At 51.6% G+C, this 16,717-nt stretch overlaps 7 protein-coding genes across 7 annotated transcripts; 3 read left to right on the plus strand and 4 right to left on the minus strand.

The window, feature by feature from the left end:
* Positions 1–263: 263 nt before the first annotated feature.
* On the plus strand, positions 264–1,144 carry N7532_000348 (p24 family protein; the record flags this gene model as incomplete). Its single annotated transcript, XM_056612852.1, has 3 exons — positions 264–420; positions 500–882; positions 995–1,144. The coding sequence occupies 3 exons, from the start codon at positions 264–266 to the stop codon at positions 1,142–1,144; spliced, it is 690 nt and encodes a 229-aa protein (XP_056480076.1).
* A 752-nt stretch (positions 1,145–1,896) lies between these two features.
* Positions 1,897–5,117, minus strand: N7532_000349 (response regulator; the record flags this gene model as incomplete). Its single annotated transcript, XM_056612853.1, has 2 exons — positions 1,897–3,580; positions 3,628–5,117. The coding sequence occupies 2 exons, from the start codon at positions 5,115–5,117 to the stop codon at positions 1,897–1,899; spliced, it is 3,174 nt and encodes a 1,057-aa protein (XP_056480077.1).
* Positions 5,118–6,519: 1,402 nt separating this feature from the next.
* N7532_000350 (epoxide hydrolase) lies at positions 6,520–7,992 on the plus strand (the record flags this gene model as incomplete). The annotated part of the gene is made up of 4 exons (XM_056612854.1): positions 6,520–6,841; positions 6,922–7,046; positions 7,108–7,180; positions 7,244–7,992. The coding sequence occupies 4 exons, from the start codon at positions 6,520–6,522 to the stop codon at positions 7,990–7,992; spliced, it is 1,269 nt and encodes a 422-aa protein (XP_056480078.1).
* A 279-nt stretch (positions 7,993–8,271) lies between these two features.
* Positions 8,272–8,975, minus strand: pup3 (proteasome core particle subunit beta 3; the record flags this gene model as incomplete). Its single annotated transcript, XM_056612855.1, has 2 exons — positions 8,272–8,415; positions 8,490–8,975. Coding segments are annotated over 2 exons (630 nt in total), but the record flags the coding sequence as incomplete, so codon positions are not given.
* Positions 8,976–9,454: 479 nt separating this feature from the next.
* N7532_000352 (putative UBX domain protein) lies at positions 9,455–11,046 on the plus strand (the record flags this gene model as incomplete). Its single annotated transcript, XM_056612856.1, has 2 exons — positions 9,455–9,591; positions 9,654–11,046. The coding sequence occupies 2 exons, from the start codon at positions 9,455–9,457 to the stop codon at positions 11,044–11,046; spliced, it is 1,530 nt and encodes a 509-aa protein (XP_056480080.1).
* A 667-nt stretch (positions 11,047–11,713) lies between these two features.
* Positions 11,714–12,674, minus strand: N7532_000353 (60S ribosomal protein eL36; the record flags this gene model as incomplete). Its single annotated transcript, XM_056612857.1, has 3 exons — positions 11,714–11,794; positions 12,049–12,234; positions 12,627–12,674. The coding sequence occupies 3 exons, from the start codon at positions 12,672–12,674 to the stop codon at positions 11,714–11,716; spliced, it is 315 nt and encodes a 104-aa protein (XP_056480081.1).
* Positions 12,675–13,011: 337 nt separating this feature from the next.
* On the minus strand, positions 13,012–16,309 carry N7532_000354 (MDM20/NAA25 family protein; the record flags this gene model as incomplete). The annotated part of the gene is made up of 8 exons (XM_056612858.1): positions 13,012–13,764; positions 13,822–13,934; positions 13,988–14,729; positions 14,782–15,055; positions 15,117–15,463; positions 15,547–15,723; positions 15,792–16,085; positions 16,172–16,309. The coding sequence occupies 8 exons, from the start codon at positions 16,307–16,309 to the stop codon at positions 13,012–13,014; spliced, it is 2,838 nt and encodes a 945-aa protein (XP_056480082.1).
* Between the last annotated feature and the right edge of the window lie 408 nt (positions 16,310–16,717).

Raw genomic sequence — 16,717 nt, forward strand, 5'->3', positions numbered from 1 at the left:
TCAGACGGACAGCGGATAATCCGGGTAAACAGTAAATAGTGAGGAAGAGGCCCGGTGTTGGCTTATCGAATCTGAGGATGAAGAATGAATGGGCGGTCGCCGTCGCGACGAAAATCAACGAGCGGTTTCTGGCAAGGGAGGTGGCCGAATACAGCAGGCGGTGGCGGGGAGCACCCGCGATGCCAGATGGTCAACACTGCGAGGATTAGGAGTTCCGCCGTCGTGTTGCAGCCAAATCTCCCGATTGACGAATCCTTCCAGCCATGATTTCCCAGGTACTGCCGTCATGGCTCACGGCCGCTCTGGCACTCTTCTCCTTTTTCTCGCTACTTCTCCCCGCCAACGCCCTCTACTTCTATGTTGACGGCCGCCAAACAAAGTGCTTCTTCGAGGACCTCCCCAAGGACACTCTGGTTGCGGGTATGCGCCTCTTTGCCTGGTCTGCAATTGTCATGAAGATAGTATGGGATTTTCTAACATCGTCTCGTTCAAATTATAGGCAAATTCGACACCCAAGTGATCAACCCCAACACCGGCGTCTTCGCAGTCGATCACAACCTGAAGGTCCAGATCACCGTCGAGGAGACCTTCGACAATGACCACCGTGTCGTGAACAAGCGCGAGAATCACTCCGGCCGCTTCACCTTCTCCGCCGCCGACGCCGGCCAACACCGCATCTGCTTCATGGCCGACACCGAGGTCGCGACTACTGGGTGGCTGTCGAACAGCCAGGGTGCTGTCCGTGTTGGTCTGGACATGGCCATTGGCGAGACGAGCAAGATCGAAACCGAGGACAAGGATAAGATGAAGGATATCGTGCAACGGGTTAAGGATCTGAACAGCCGCTTGCATGACATTCGTCGCGAGCAGGTGTACCAACGGGTATGTTGTTTCCGCTTCCTTTCCTTGCTACATTACAGTGCTTCATATTACTGATTGAAACTGCAATGGCTTCTGCGGTTTTGACCTGGCACTAACTTTTTATGGCTACTAGGAACGCGAGGCCGAGTTCCGTGATCAGTCCGAGACTACCAACTCCCGTGTCGTGCGTTGGACTCTCATCCAGCTAGCCGTCCTCTCTGCCGCTTGCGCCTGGCAGCTCTCCCACCTGCGGTCCTTCTTCATCAAGCAGAAGCTGACTTAAGCTGAGCTTGGTTGGAGCCATTTGCCGTTCTGAATGTGTTTGAGCCCTTTTCTTTAAACTACGCATCTTGCTTCCAGCTGTGAATGTGCCGTACACGCCCAGTTACGCGAATAGTGATGATTGGTTCTTCCTTATATGGAGCATTTGATTTTCTTCTTGAAGAACGCCAGTGGTGCTGGCCAGTTCTGTTTTGGCACCTGTCATTAAAGTCGGGGTGGCAGCGCACTGGTCTATATTTCAACTTTACTAAAGGGTGTGGAGTGCCTGGAGCCGCATGGTTAGAGCGATGTCGATTTTGATAATGGATGTAATGACAGATTTTCTTTCCATTGGGTGACTGTACTTTGTGCTCTATAACTGTAGAGTATGTATGTCGTATGGACAAGGTGTTCGAAAGTACATGCAGGGAAGACCTTTCTCAATATAATGTGTTGGGGTTGGGGTCATCATTCATTATGCCCAGGGCAAAGTAATAAAAATGGTAAAATGAAAAAAGCCCAATTGGTATATGGCATGGCAAAGAATAGAAGGTGGGGGGCTAAAAGCAGAACACGCCAAGATGAAGAATGACGAGAATCGCCATGCCGAATCACAGCGAAGGTCATCTCAAGATGTATGGTAAACCTCTCGAGGCCACCTTGGAAATAAGAACGCAGACCTTCCAAAGGTAAGAGTTCTATGGGTATATAATGGTCCTTTTCCAGAGGACTTAAGGTCAGATTCAAGCAAAAGAAGCAATTGTGTAATGCTGATCAGAACGGATTCCTCGCCGCAGCCGCAGGGTCGCCTGGACTCCCGCAGAATCCAATGATGAGTCTTTCCAGATCGGATAGTTTGTAAGGCTTTGTCATGTAGCCTTTGATTCCAACTTTAGAGGCGCGATTCAGTGCCTCGTCGGTGACGTCGGCACTCACCGCGAGGACAGTGGGAGGCCGCGGCGGACGTAGAGGACCGACCGGTGGATCCATTTCCATCGTGTCGGGGTTCTCAACGGTACTCATCAATCGCGAGCCATCGACAGAAACAGAGGTCTGGCTGTTATGTTCATCAACCATCTTCAAAATCCGAGAAGTCGCCTCGTAACCATCCATTTCGGGCATCCAGAGATCCATCAACACCACATCGATTGGTTTGATCTCTGGGGCGGTTCGCCCCATCGACAAGTCAGTCTGACCATCGACGGTGTTTGACTCAGTCGAGTTCTTGGCGGCTTTTGATGTCGATAGGATATCTTGGACAATTTGGACAGCTTCTCTGCCGTCGGCAGCTTCCAGTACATCCCGATAGCCGAGTTTTCGGAGCATATTCACCAAAACCCGGCGGTTGATGCGATTATCTTCCGCCACAAGAAAACGCAGAGGATATTTTTCTCCTAGATTCTTGTCGTAGGCATCACCGGACATTGGGCCGCGAGTCGGGCGAATTTCATTTGACGGTCGAGGGGGGGTCGGGCTCTGAGAAGAATTGTCATCTCCGGTGCTCGGTGTTGGCTGTTGCAAATGCTGATTCGAAACGACTGATGGAGACATCGACGACGTTGACGGTACTTCCCATATGAAGCTGCTGGCGCTTCCATGTCGAGAGTGGTCATTGATGACTGGCGGTGTCATCATCCTCTCATTCGGTGTACCTGGACGATTACAAGCCTCATGTTGATTTACTGGGATTCGAATCTGGAACTCGGATCCGTGATTAGGACCGGTGGTTGATGATCGAACACAAATCAAATCACCTCCCATCTTCCTGGACAGGCCCTTCGCCACGAGAAGACCAAGTCCAAGGCCGTCCTTGCTCCGGGTGGTGGAGGCATCCTCCCGTGCAAACGGCTTGAACAGGTTGGGCAGGAACGCGGCCGGGATTCCAGGGCCGGTGTCGCCCACACGAATCAGAACATCATTGGTCTTGTGGTCGATAGTCGCACACACGGTGATGGTGCCGTTGTTGGTGAATTTGATGGCATTGAGGAAGACGCAGGAGATCAGTTTGGCAAGATCCCGGTCGTCTGCAAGAAGGGTGTCTGGCAATGCGGGGTCGACCGACCAGTCCACGGTTTTCGTGTAAATTTCGCCGTTCGAGGATCGAGACCGAATTTCGATTTTCTCGCCAAATTCAGTTGAATGGCTGACAGCGGAGTCGGGTCGGCCTCCAACGTGAAGGGACTCATTGATGACCAATCGCAGAAGATCACGCAGTTTGGTGAAGCGAAGGGCCGATCCCCTTAAGTTCATGTTGATACCTTCCAAGAGTAGATGTGGTGCCGATCGTCGAACCGCAAGCGATGGTCGTGGGTCAACCATATTAGCCATGACTGCTTCGATCTGACGGGCAGGGGTGGCATGAACGATCTGGTCGCTCTCGTGGACGGCGTTTTTCACTTCCTCGCTGCGGGGGAGAGCTCTTGCCGGGATGAAGCTGCTCGTGTTCTCTGTTTCCGGGCTGGCCGGGACGACATATCGAGAGGTAGACTCCGCCTCCTCTTGTACGGATTCACGGCGATGTTGTTTCCTTCGATGAAAAGACTTGGTCGGTTTTCGGCCAGGTCGATAGGTGGGATGGGATCCATATGGACCTCACTCTCTTCCCGTTGCGGTGTCTTGGGCACCTGCATGTTGAGGTCGTAGGCATGAACGACATTGTCGGCCGCTTCGACAGCCCGGCGTGCACTGTCTTGGACCATCTCGATACCTTCCTTGAGAGCTTGGAAGATCCCACCCGATTTCACCGGGGTCTTGCTCTCCATGGCCTCACGCACCGTGGCGTGCATGACATCGAGCATGCCCACGACTCCTTGCATCGGAGTCCGTAGCTCATGTGACAAACTGCGGGCATATGGTTTGAGTGGTTGTGAGTTGAAATCGGCAGACTCGTGGAGGTTTCCAGTTTGCGGGTCTTGGACGGTCGCTGGGTGGATTTCTGGGAACTCGGATTTTTCATGGTCGAGGGTCATTTCTTCCAGCGACAGACGCTGAACGATCAAGTCCTCCAGGGAATGCAAGACCATCTCGAGAAAAGACCACGATAGATTCCGATTTCGGAGTCCATCTTTTGACCACATCAACCCGAGGTGCGCCAGGCACTTGCCAGCCGAGAAAAGCGGGATCGCCAGATACGCCTCGGCACCAAAGGGTAGCTGGTCATCACCAAAGGATGCCAGTGATTTGAGGTTCTCAGGTATCAGACACGGTCGCTCGTGGTCCATGTGTAAAAGGGGATTGCCGCCAGCGAAATACCGGTCTCGCTGCAGTCCGACATTCTGGTAGCCGTCGTTGTAGTAGAACACTGCACCGAACAGTGAGGGCCGGCGGCCACCGAGCTCGGGCATGGGTTCGCCGCCATGTACACGGCGGGCCACAAAGCCATACTGAGCCTTGCTGATCGAGGTGATGTCTTCCATGAGCCGTTTCCAGAACAGCTCGGTGTCCGAGGTTCTCAGGCCCTGCTTGAGGGTCACAAGGTGTTCAATGGCGGCGGTTTGGGCGCCATCGTTCCAGTTTCCGGAGGCATCGTATTGCATTTCCCCGTCGTCGTGCACGGCGGCAAGTCCCTCGGCGATGCATTCGGACTTGCAAGAGGGGAAAGCCATGGCGGGTCGAGCGTGGACGGGATTAGGGACATCGGACTCGGGGGAGTCGGACATAGTCCATGTGGAGATGGGACGGTTGGGACTATCTCTCTGCGCTAGGTTGTAGGGAGGACAAACACCATGGCTGATCGAGTCGACAGTCGAATCGAAGGCCAAGTGTTTCGCAGGTTCACAGGAGGGGGAAGAAGAGGGGATTTTCCCGGCTCTAGCGATGGGGCCACTGGGCGGTCTAGACAACGGCGGTGCGCCGGCTGAAACAGGAGTTCGTGGGTCAGGGACGCTGGTGATCCTCCGGCAAATCTGGAGCCGAGTCGTCGTGGGAAGCAGTGGCGGCGTCGAAGACGAAATGCTGAAATGCCCACAGTCTTTCCCACGCGAGTAGAAGTCCATGGATTTCTCGCTTGGGCCGGAAAAACACGCGCTGCACGATCGGCGATCTAGACCTGCGCCGTACATTCCGAGACAGCGTGTACCGGGTACATCGCTAGCTCCGACTCCCCCCTGCGGCGCGTAAGTACCAGGTACTTACGCCCTCGCGCCCACCCGGCCCCTGCACGGTGGCTTGGCCCCCAAGTTGATAAGTTGAGACTGGCGACGAACACCTCCTCGTCCTGGGTCCGGGGTGGGCTCCAATGGCTCTTCTACGCAAAAGTCGATCGGAGAGGCGCCCAAAAAGCAAAAGAACAACGCATACAGCAGCTCTACCGTCCCGATGTCCCCTCGCACTAGGCCATTCAGGCCCATATTATTAAATTACGCTCGCCTGTGATTGCACGCCATGCGGGGTGGGTTGGAACCTGGCCTAGTCACCATCTCAATCCCCCCGTCCGCAAATCGATGCTCCCAGAGCCTGGTCTAGCGCGGCCGATCGATCTCACTCCAGGCGTTTGTGAGACAAACCAAAACATTATATCTGTCTGAGCGTGGTGTATGCATCTATCACTTATTGTGTGCTCCGATAAAAATGGTCCTGTGGTCCTGTAAGGCGGATCGTAGAGTGGAGGAATGCCGCGGTCGGGAGTTGGCAAATTGGTCGTCAAAAATAAATATGTACGCATCACAGCACAGCACAACCCATCCTGCTGTAAAAACCATCTAGCTGTTCGACGTGGAGAACGTTGACCCAAACAAACAAGCCTTGCAGTTTCGACCCATAAAAAACGAGTTAGCAAAATAAAAAAATCAGCAAGGTCGCACTGTCTGTCGGTCTCCTCCAATGGTTCCCCTCGAGACGTTGAACTGGCACTTGATAACGTCCATGGATCACGTGGCTCAGACATTCAGATGACAACAATAACGAGAGTGCGATTTGATTGTGTGACACTGATATCAATAGGGACGCACAATACATTAAAATGTAATCGAAAAAAATTGACTGTTGCACCACCGCTTCTCCAAGCTTAAAATTTTCATAGCGATATTGACTATTGCAGCACGTCGGGTGTCGAAAAATATCAGGTTCGGGTTCCCGCCATTCAGAACTCATTTCTCTTTCAAAAATAACCTCAAGAGAATCTCTTTGTTTGCCATGTGTTTTGGAGTTGCCAAAAACGTTTAGAGTTCGAAGCTACCACATTGCTAAGATGATCACGTGATTCGTTTTCTGTTTGGGCTGTGAAACCGAGGCAGAGCCCCTCCAATCACTGCTTCGGCCAAGGTGATACCCGTGCTATCCTACAATGACAGGACCTCGGGCTCGTAGCAGGAAGCATCCCCTCATCAATCGACACTTTGAATGGGAGCACATCCCTACGAAATGGGCAATAATTCCTACTGAGAAAAAAACTGGAAAATGAGCGCCCCCACACCTTTCACTATTAGCGTTTCGGACGCCCAGCTCGAGCAGCTACGTCACAAGCTCGAACTAGCTACCTTCCCTGATGAAATAGACGCTATCGGCTGGGATATGGGTGTCCCCCTCGAGGAGATCAAGAGACTGACGAACGTCTGGCGCGAGAAATTCGACTGGCGTGCCCAGGAGAAGGAGCTTAATGAGGAACTGAGCCATTTTACAGTCCCGATCTCTGTTGACGGGTTCGGGGAGCTGGAGATTCATACTGTACACCAACGAAGTGGAAATTCGAATGCCATCCCACTGCTTTTTATTCATGGGTGTACGTGATTCACACGGATTCGGAATCGACTTCTCCCTTTCATTGGCTGTGAACATGTTGGCTGACTTGATCTATACTAGGGCCCGGAAACTTCCTCGAAGCAACAAAGCTCATTCCGTTGCTCACAAAGAATGAAAATGGACCGGCATTCGATGTGATCGTGCCTTCGCTGCCGAATTTTGGGTTTTCGGAGGGTGTGAAGAAGGTCTGGATATGCCCGATAAGCTTATACAGATCTCGGTAACAGCCGGCTGACTTGAAAACAGAAAGGATTTGGTCTCGCTCAGTACGCTGAAACACTCCACAAAGTCATGATAGCATTGGGATATGAGGAATACGGTACGTGCATTACCACGATTCCTACATGAACTTCTGCGTGAGAACATACTGACTTCCACCTAGTCATCCAAGGAGGCGACTGGGGCAGCATGATCGCCCGCACCATGTCGCAATACTACGCCCGACACATCCAAGCCATCCACCTGAACTTCGTCCCAGTCAAGCCCCCATACCCATGGAAAAGCCCAGTTCGTTTCCTGCAATCCCTCACGAGCGTCCCCTTTTCCGGAAAAGACCGAGCATGGATCGGCCGTACAATGGACTATCTCCTGCGAGGCAATGCGTACTACAAGCAGCAGGAGACTCGACCCCAGACCCTGGGCTACGGTCTAAGTGACAGTCCAGTTGGGTTGCTGGCTTGGATCTACGACAAGATGCATCTGTGGACGGATGCGTATCCCTGGACAGACGACGAAATTTTGACGTGGGTGAGCGTGTACTACTTCTCGCGGGCAGGGCCTACGGCCTCGACGCGAATCTATTACGAGGCGTCGGCGCCGAAGATTGATGCCTCCACGATCGAGGCGGAGAATGGAGAGGCTGTTACCAAGTATATGTCCCTCGACCAGCTCTTGAGTGCCTCTGCGCCGTTCAATGTGCGATTTGCCGTGGCGCAGTTCCCGAAGGAGATCATGATGTGGCCGATGGCTTGGTACCATACAATTGGAAATGTGGTCAAGGAGAAGGAGTTTGACCGTGGTGGTCATTTTGCTGCTTGGGAGGTCCCGGAATTACTGGCGGGTGATTTGAAGCAGTTTTTCGGCAGAGATGGACCGGCATACGGGGCAGTTCAAGGCAAGGAGGGTTATTAGTAACGATTTGAAGTCGAAGGATGTTCCCAGCGAGAGTATCCCATATCAAGAGGAAATAAGTCTGATATGACGTGAAATGACGGGGCTTGTATTATCATGATAGGAGTATGAGAAACATAGAGTCGCATGACGACCGTTCTCGCGTCACTACTGCGGCATTCTGCCGATGGTTGAACGTCGACGGCACATCATCATCCAGTGAAGACCACAGACGCCGAATCTGCCCTCAAACCAGCAGAAAGCCCAAAGAAACCAATTTGAACCATGTATCCCTCCCACTTAGTCCTGTCGGCCCTTCAATAATCGCTGGGTGACCTTGTCCTTCTCTATAATATACACCTGGGCGCCCCAACCGGAGAGGGCGTCTCGGTCCACACCGGCCAAGAGTGCTTGGGAGATGGTCTCGAAGAGATCCTGGGGGGACTAGAAACCACGCATTAGCTCAAAGAAACACTGCAAAAAAAAAAAAAAAAAAACCAGCAGAATGATTATCATACCAGATCCGGTTCCCAGAGACCCTCGCAAGTACCGAAGAGCTGCTCGCTAGCAGTTCCGCTCACGATGAAGTCCTTGGCCAAATCGATACAGCCAATGCTGTCGAATCCGCAAATGAACGGCTTTCCAGTTGTTTGGTTGATACCGGCAATAACAGGGCTGATGAAGAAGGGGCCAAATCGCTTCTCGTACAACGATGAGCTGACCAGGTTGGCCAGGGTCTGGGGTGCGATATGGCGCTCCTCGCGCAGTCGGTACATGTTGACCTTGTAGCGGAAGAGATCAGAGACGGTATTGACATCAGTGGCGAGACCGGTCAGGCCGAGGTAGGTGGAGGGCGCATAGTTGAAGATCTTAGGGAAGTTGTTGGAAACGGTCAGGGCTTGCATGCCCAAGCGGAGATCGCAAGCGATAGCAACACAGTCCTTGCCCACCATGGCGACACAGGCACCACCATCTGCATAGATGTTAGTATATCGGTCGATTGTTTCTTAGGGGAGATGGTTCGTCGTACTGATGTCGAAGGGGGAGCTCTGATGATGGAAGGAGGTGGTCAGCTCAAGGTCCAGCGGTAACGGTCAACGGGGAATAAGGATCCATCTGCTCACCATTATTGCGGGTGTTTTTAACCAATCCAGTCGACAGACTGAGACCTAGAACTTCAAGAAAAAAGCGAGCTGGAAAATGAGGGCTGGCGGTGGGACGTCGGGGGTGGAGGATGGGGAGGTGAGTTGATGACGGGGAGCTGTGAGGTACGCGAGAGCTCGGATGACGCCGCACCGCTGCCTGTTTGGTCGGCCTCGACCTTCGGCTTCGACTGCGTTCTTTCGATCGATCTCAACCCCACCACTTTCACAGTTTCGCCCCTCCTCCGTCAGCATTCAAGAAAGACTATTTAAATCGCTCCTCCTACTTTATTATTTTGCGATCATTCCCGAACGAGTTAAGAGTTCGACACATTGTGACCATGAGCGCCCACGTCGTTGTGATCGACGCGACGGCCAGGCGGGCAACGATCAAGACGACACCGTCCACGCACCTGACGGATGTACTGCAAGAGGCTTGCAAGAAACTTGGATACAATGCTAGCCAATATGGACTAAAGTGAGCCAACCCGATCCTCTTGATAGCAACCATTCAATCCTAATCAACTTGATTGTGAGTAGGCATAATCGAAAGCAGCTGGACCTTTCCCTCACATTTCGCCTTACGGGCCTAAAATCTGGTGCGAAGCTCGAGCTTGTGCAGCAATCCCGCTCACCGTCTGTTGTTACGATCGCTCTCCAACTTCCAGAGTCTGAAGCCCGCGGGGCACCCAACGGCCGAATCCTGGACAAGTTTCCAAGTACAACTACACTCTGGCTAGTCCTACGCAAGTTTGAAGCTGGCGTTGCGGGAAGTAACTCAGTGAGGAATCTTACAGCGCGTGGCGCACCAGACCTCTCTGCTGGGGGTGGTGGATCTGCTCGTTTGTTCTATGAAATCCCGGTACTCCAAGTTCTGGATCGTGAGCTGTCAAGCTTCACCGATCTACAGAAATCCCTTGCGCAGCTTGGATTTAACAGCGGCAATATTCTGATACGCTTGAGCTTCCGCCGGACAGAAGAGCCTCTTGAAGAGGCAATGGTCAAGATCGGCGAATACTTCAAGTCGGCCGGGGAAGATACAGCACCTCCAACTCAGAACCAAGCTTCCGCTCCTATTGAAGGGAAGACGGAGGAGCAAACTCAAACTCCTTCTTCATCCGGACAACCCGAAGCCTCTAACGAAATGGCCCCTCAACCCCCGGCAGACCATGAAACGCTCCCAGATGCCCCCCAGGAGCAGCCGGCCTCGGCCTCAAGTTCAGGTCGCCCGGTCACTGTCTTCTCTCCTCCCTCCACCAGCACCCCGTCATCCGCTCAGATACCCCATAATGAGGAAGACTACATTCCTTCGGTTGAACATGCGAAGGCCCATCAGCGACAACTGAACCAGTCATCTCGCAACCAACGTCTTCCGACAGATGCTGAAATCGAAGCAAAAGCAGCCGCTGAAGAGAAGCGACGTGCTGAGGTTCGCGAAGTTGACGTGAAGGTGCGCTTTCCAGACCAGAGTCAGGTGGTATCTAAGTTTGGACCCGCGGATTCAGGCCTGTCTCTCTATGGATTCGTTCGCAGCTGCTTGGATCCTGCGTTCGCGAAAGAGAAAATCATTCTGAACGTGTTCGTCAACCCAGCGCTAGGCCGCTCAGGACATGCAACCACCATTCCCGAGTCGGACCGGCTTTTGATTAAAGACCTGGGATTGTCAGGCCGCGTTCTTGTCAACTTCACTTGGACTGATGCCGCTAGCGCTGCTGCTCAGCAGGGCCGGTCTAGCATCCTCCGTCCTGAGCTTCGGGACCAAGCTCGGGAGTTGAAAATCGAACAGCCTCGGGATATTGTAGATGAACCTGCGGCGCCGGCTTCATCCTCCAAGGACGCAGGTCATAGTGGATCGGGAGAGCCCACCAAGTCGGCTGGACTGAAGAAGAGTGGTGGCGTACCAAAATGGTTGAAACTGCCTGGAAAGAAGTGATTTATATGGTGGATCTTCCTTTATTAATGATGCAGATGAATATGACAATGGATCCAATGTGTAAATCCCTAGACGTTATGATGGGATCATAAATGTTCGGTACTAGGACTCATATGAATGCATGAAATGGATATCACTGACTTCGATCCGTCCTCAGCGCTACCTAAAAGACCACACTGCATGAAATCATATTGTAAAATATGTCGTTGCACAAGAACACTTTGAAGAACTCTGGCGACCACAGAGCAGATATGCTGAGTTCAACACCATGACTAGGCAGGCGACCAAATCATGCGCCGGACAGCACTTGATGAATCCTGGTCCCCGTATGCCACACTGTACCCTAAGGTACATTAGCTCGAGGGATAGAAGACCCAGACATACGATATACGACTCAACATAAAGCTACGAGCAGTACGTGGTAAAAATAGAGCAGTTGAACAAAAATATTTTCATTATGGTTTCTCTTCCCAATCAAAGGGAAGGGATGCCACTTTTGCCATCCCCATCATCCACCGGAAGTCACAAAAAAACCCCATATTCCGATCCGCAAGCCATGCGCTAAAGAGGCTTATGCGAGTTCTTTTTTCGTTCGTATTCCCTTGCACGCGCCAGGTATTCGAGTCGTTATTCGAAGATGAAAAAAAGGTTACACGGAATGGAGCATTTAGCCCTGGACACGGCGGGCCTCAGCGATGACGCGCTGCATGTCCTCAACCTTGCGCTTACCACGGACGAAGGTACCGAGCTGGAAAGGATGTGAGTGTCTCGTCATTTCATATGACGGTTCGCTGCTCGATCGGAGAGGCTAGATTGAACGAGGTGGGATCTGAGAATTATTGATGTAGCGCAGTGATCATGTGGACAAATCCAACCCGGATCCAAAGCATTTCAGATCAGGTGGCAAGTTTCCAAAAGTCATTGCGTTCACAAATCCTCAGTCCATTCCCGAAGCAGACCAGATCCGACCGACAGTGATACCAAGGGGTGGTGTGGACGTACGCGCTTCTTCGCGAGCTTGCGGGCACGCTTGTCCTGAGTGTTTCTCAGGAGCTCAATGATGCGGCGCTCATAGGGGGCAAGGCCAACGACCTCACGGGCAACCTCACGGACGAACGCAGTGCGGCGGGAAGACTGGCCCTTGGTGCGGCTAATCTTGTTCTTGGGGGTGTTGAGGGGGGTAGTTTTCTGCGAGAGGAAACAAGTCAGTTCGCCTGCTAGATTCCACTTCCATTTGTCGACAGTGTTTTCTTCCGGCAATCGTAGTCTCCTAGCCGCATTCCCAGTGTGGTTCGAGGACGAGTCGGGGGTTCGAGTCGCTGGTCGAAATTTGCTTTCCATGTCCGTTCCAATCTTCAATTTTTCGCTCCACGGAAATATTCATAAATCTCCCTCCTACCCGTCCATCCACCAGCATTTCAGCTCGTTGCGATAATCCTCCTTGATTTGTTTCATTGATGGTTTGTATTGCGGCGACATATTGACGAAGAACCCTCGACTCGATTCGGTATGGGAAATCTCGACGGCAAGAAACCAGATGTTCGGGACGACACTATCAAGGGAAAAGGGAATAAACGTACGTGGCCACTGTTGGTGCCAACAATGATACCGGTGCGTTCCTGGGCCATTTCGACGGTTGGTGGGTTGGCGGTGGTTGTCGTAGAAAGGGAATGAAGTCGGCCGTGTGAGAATCGCCTACTTTGGACCCGCAAAATCGGAGCGGGTTGGTGCGCAAAGGGTTAGCCCTAACTCACGTGTCTTTGAGTAGGCGGTCAACCCACCCCCAAGACTTACAAAGCTAGCCCGAACCAGATCATGTGACATAGTATTCAATAGCCTACAACATGAATTGGGACATGGAAATTGTCATCCCGTGGGATGTACCATTGAAGATAAGACTCTTCTGGGAAAGGAATCATCCTAGTATCTACACATCGAATGATGACTGACAACGCCTGATTCTGCTCATAGCTTCACACCCATCACCCCGTCGAGCGCCACTTCCCAGCTCTCCATCAACTCACCGCAGAAAATCTCAAGTTTGGACATGTCAAAACCGGCCTCGAGCGTCTCCTTAAGATCCTGTCCATACCGGTCAGACTCTTCCCCGTTGACCAAACAGTTGACCAGAGATCCGAGAACGCCAGACGCAGAAATCTGCGTCTTCAAAGCACGAGTGTTGGACCGGACAAGCTCGAAAATCACAGGTGTCAAGTTCGAAAGTTTTTCCACGCGTTCCTTGGAAATATCCACGGTCTTCGGAGATTTGCTAGAGGCCAGAGACACCAGCTGCGACACCGCCTTTAGGGATTCGAGAATCGTGAAAACAGAGTGAAGGTATCGCCAAGTCGGACCAGCCGGAACAGTTGGTTGAAGATAGAGTGCGGTGCGTGTAATAAGTGGAGATATCTTTTCCCCGTTGAGGGTTAGATCTGCCTTTTTCGAGTTCAGCCAGTTCTCCACTTGTGCGAGGGCACTATCGACCTGCTCGGAGGTAGAGGCCTTCGAGCCAGCCATGAATGTTGCCACCCTAAGAAGCTCCAGGTTAATATTGGCTGCTTCTTTCTCCATATCAGTCTGGTCCGTCTCGACATCGTTGGTAGAATAGGCGTCGTGGGCCGGAAGATCCAGCTCCGGAATCAAAGGGCTTTGGATTGCAATACGCTTCAACACACTGAATAGCTGGTCGGTGGTCTGGGCCGCAGCAAGCCAATTGACCTGATTATCATGGTTAGTAGTGTAATTTCAATCCAGAGGGCATCACACTTAGCATACATTTGGCTTCGGACCCACACGTAGTCGATCCTCGAATGCGGGTTTGCCGGCAAATTCGCAGTCCATGTAGACGGAAGAGTTTCGCAGATCCTCGACAGGAGAGCGATTTCGGGCTGTGGTGTTGATCAGTAAGTGCACAAAAATAGAGACGTATTCTAGAATTCACCGATCTCATCCCACATAGAGGTGGGATCTCCGCCAACCAGCCTCTGTGCACGTCGCAGATCCAGTGCATACATTCTGCGACAGAAGCTGTTGGTAAGAGATTTTCCGAGTTGTACGATTTCTGCAGCCGCCACGTAGGTTCCTAGGTTCAACCCATTGTCTCGATATCTTGAGGTAGAGACATCGGAGTTGCGGTAGAACCTCAGACCTTGGACTAATGCTGACTGCGGGTGAAAGTCTTTGTACTCCGCGCCCTCGATGGGTGGAGTGGTGTGAGGGTGAATGCTGCCAATGCGTGTAAAAAAGTTATGGGCAACAGTTTCATACTGCATATTTTTTATTGACAGCTTGCTGAATGTGCTCATGGCAAGAGAGCCCGCGCCAAGGAGCGAGTAGATGCGAACAAGATAAAGCAAGGCAGGGTAGTGAAGCGGCGAGCTTTGGAGTAGATGCTCCAGGATTCCAGCGGCTCGAATGAGAGATGTGTCCGAGACATGAGCTTCAGCTTCCGCGGTACTTGCTGTGCGGAGAAGAGCCATCGCTGCAAGAAGGCACAGATCATCGCTTGGCTCGCTTTCGGTTGCGGAAGAGTCCTTCTCTGTCGAATCCGTCTGCAAAGTGGTATGGTAGAGCTTCAAGCAACGTGTGACATAATCTTCGATGACTTTCTTGGACACAGTGTCGGGGCTTGAGATGCAGAGACAATATTCCACCTTGAGAGCGTTGATTTGAGGCACAAAGATCTAAAGGGGAGTTAGTAAATAAAGTAAATATTGATGATTCACGGGAACTCACTTTGTTTTCTTGTTTGTGATTCTGAATGTAATCCAACAAGGCTCTCATTTTGTCCTTGCTGTGGGAGGTCGCTTTCAGGATGTCCTGGAAAGCGTACTGCTTATGGATGTGTTGATCGACGTATTGTTTGCAAGCGGGAAACCAGTCATCGGTTGTCAATTGACCCTTATCTATCGCGCATGAGACAAGCATAATACGAGCCAAAGCAGCGTTTCGAGATTTGGGCGCGAACTCAAGGAACTTTTCGGCGAGGTCCAGTGCCTTGGTGATGATCCTAGAGACCCAAATAAGGTAAGTTTAATGTCAAAACGTATCTGTGGCATGGATCAACTAACCCAGAATCATCTTCAGAGCGCAGAGCCGACTGGTGAAGCAGATTCCATATTTTCCACTCGTCTAGCTCTAGAAGTTTCTTTTGGCCATCTTCATCGTCGGGAACAGTGTAGAGACTTTGCACGTAAGAAAAGGCTCGATCCCACATGTTGTCTGCAAGTAGTAGGTTGTCGACCATGAGACCATGAAACGTTCTGTCCCCACGGACAATTTGGGAGTTGACTCCGAGGTTTTCGCTGTCCAAGATTCTCACAACCTCGCCATGTTGCCTCTGCGTTTCGAGGATTTTGAGCAGCAGACGCACCTCCTCGGCGTTTTGGATAGCTCGAGGATGACTGAGAAGCTGGGCCTGTGAGGAATTTCATATTAGTTCCTTGTCAGCCCAACGGAAAACAAATCGGCAAATATTGAAGGTCAGTGTAATAAGCTTACCGGGTCCGTGGGAACATCAGCGCCTGCTTTCGATATCATGCGGGATGCCAGTGTTCCAAATAGCTTCTTATCGGTTTCGGAGCTTTTCTCGTCCACTGACACCATGTAACTCATGAAAATGGCCCAGAAATAATAAGATCGTTTCTTCGGAAAGTTCTTTTGAAGACTCATTGCGGCCTTCGTGCACGAAAGAATTGTGATGAGCGTTCGAAGCTCCCGATGGCACCATTGTTCTTCAGACTCACCTTTTGTGCTGACTTCCAGTCAGAAGTATCGAGTGCAGAATACAACCACCTCTTCTGGATATCCAAGTCCTTGGGGCTCGTCTTCGCCGCTTTTTCCCAAAGTTTGGTCTTGGTTTCATCGTCAACCTGGAACCCTTTCACCTTCTTGATCTTTTCCAACGACTCAAACAATATTTCAAGAGTTTCAAGATCAGTAGTTTCTGACTCTTCATCGCACAACTTAAGCGTTTCGGTGGCACCGCGCTGCCGGCTGGGTTCGTCGGAGAGGCAGAGGAGGATTTGCGCTTTCCATGCCTTGTATTCTTAGCCAGGTTCTCCGAATTGGGGGTGTTCAAACAAGCATTGAAGCTCAGGTCAGGCGTATTAGCAGCGGAACTTACTCTCAAGAAGCGTGTGACCTCGCCCTTCTTCATGCGCTTCTCAATGAGCTGCAGAGCTTGCTTGAAATTCTGCCCGTCAATAACATCTTGGATCTGTTGATTGCGCCGGTAGAACACCGAGTCATTGGTTCTGGCCATGGTAAAAACGCTCTGTCGGGGTCAATCGTAGGCCGAAAGGACCAGCAGAGAACTGTTTTCCAGCGCTGAGGCACAGCGAGCAACGTTGGCGGCGATGGTGGGAGTCAACGTACTTTGGCGGGGACCTTCGGGCGGTGAGAAAGTCCCCGCCAAAGTGTTGATTCTCCTCTCCGTTTTGCACGTGACCTTGGAGGATCCAGGAGATCACTGTATTTGCAATATATGTGATATCCCGCTATTATTTGGAGTAGATCGCCTATTGGAATAGAAATTGTTCATGGAGAAGATATTTGGTGACTTTAATGTTGAGGATAAATGATTCAATTGAAAAACACACCATGTAGTATACAGGACAGGGCGTTATACTTGCTCGAACGCCATGAAGGGTCCAAATCACCCCGAGGATGG

Source organism: Penicillium argentinense, assembly GCF_028826775.1.
Source record: "Penicillium argentinense strain IBT 30761 chromosome Unknown utg000001l_segment0_segment0, whole genome shotgun sequence".
Classification (NCBI taxonomy): Eukaryota; Fungi; Ascomycota; class Eurotiomycetes; order Eurotiales; family Aspergillaceae; genus Penicillium; species Penicillium argentinense.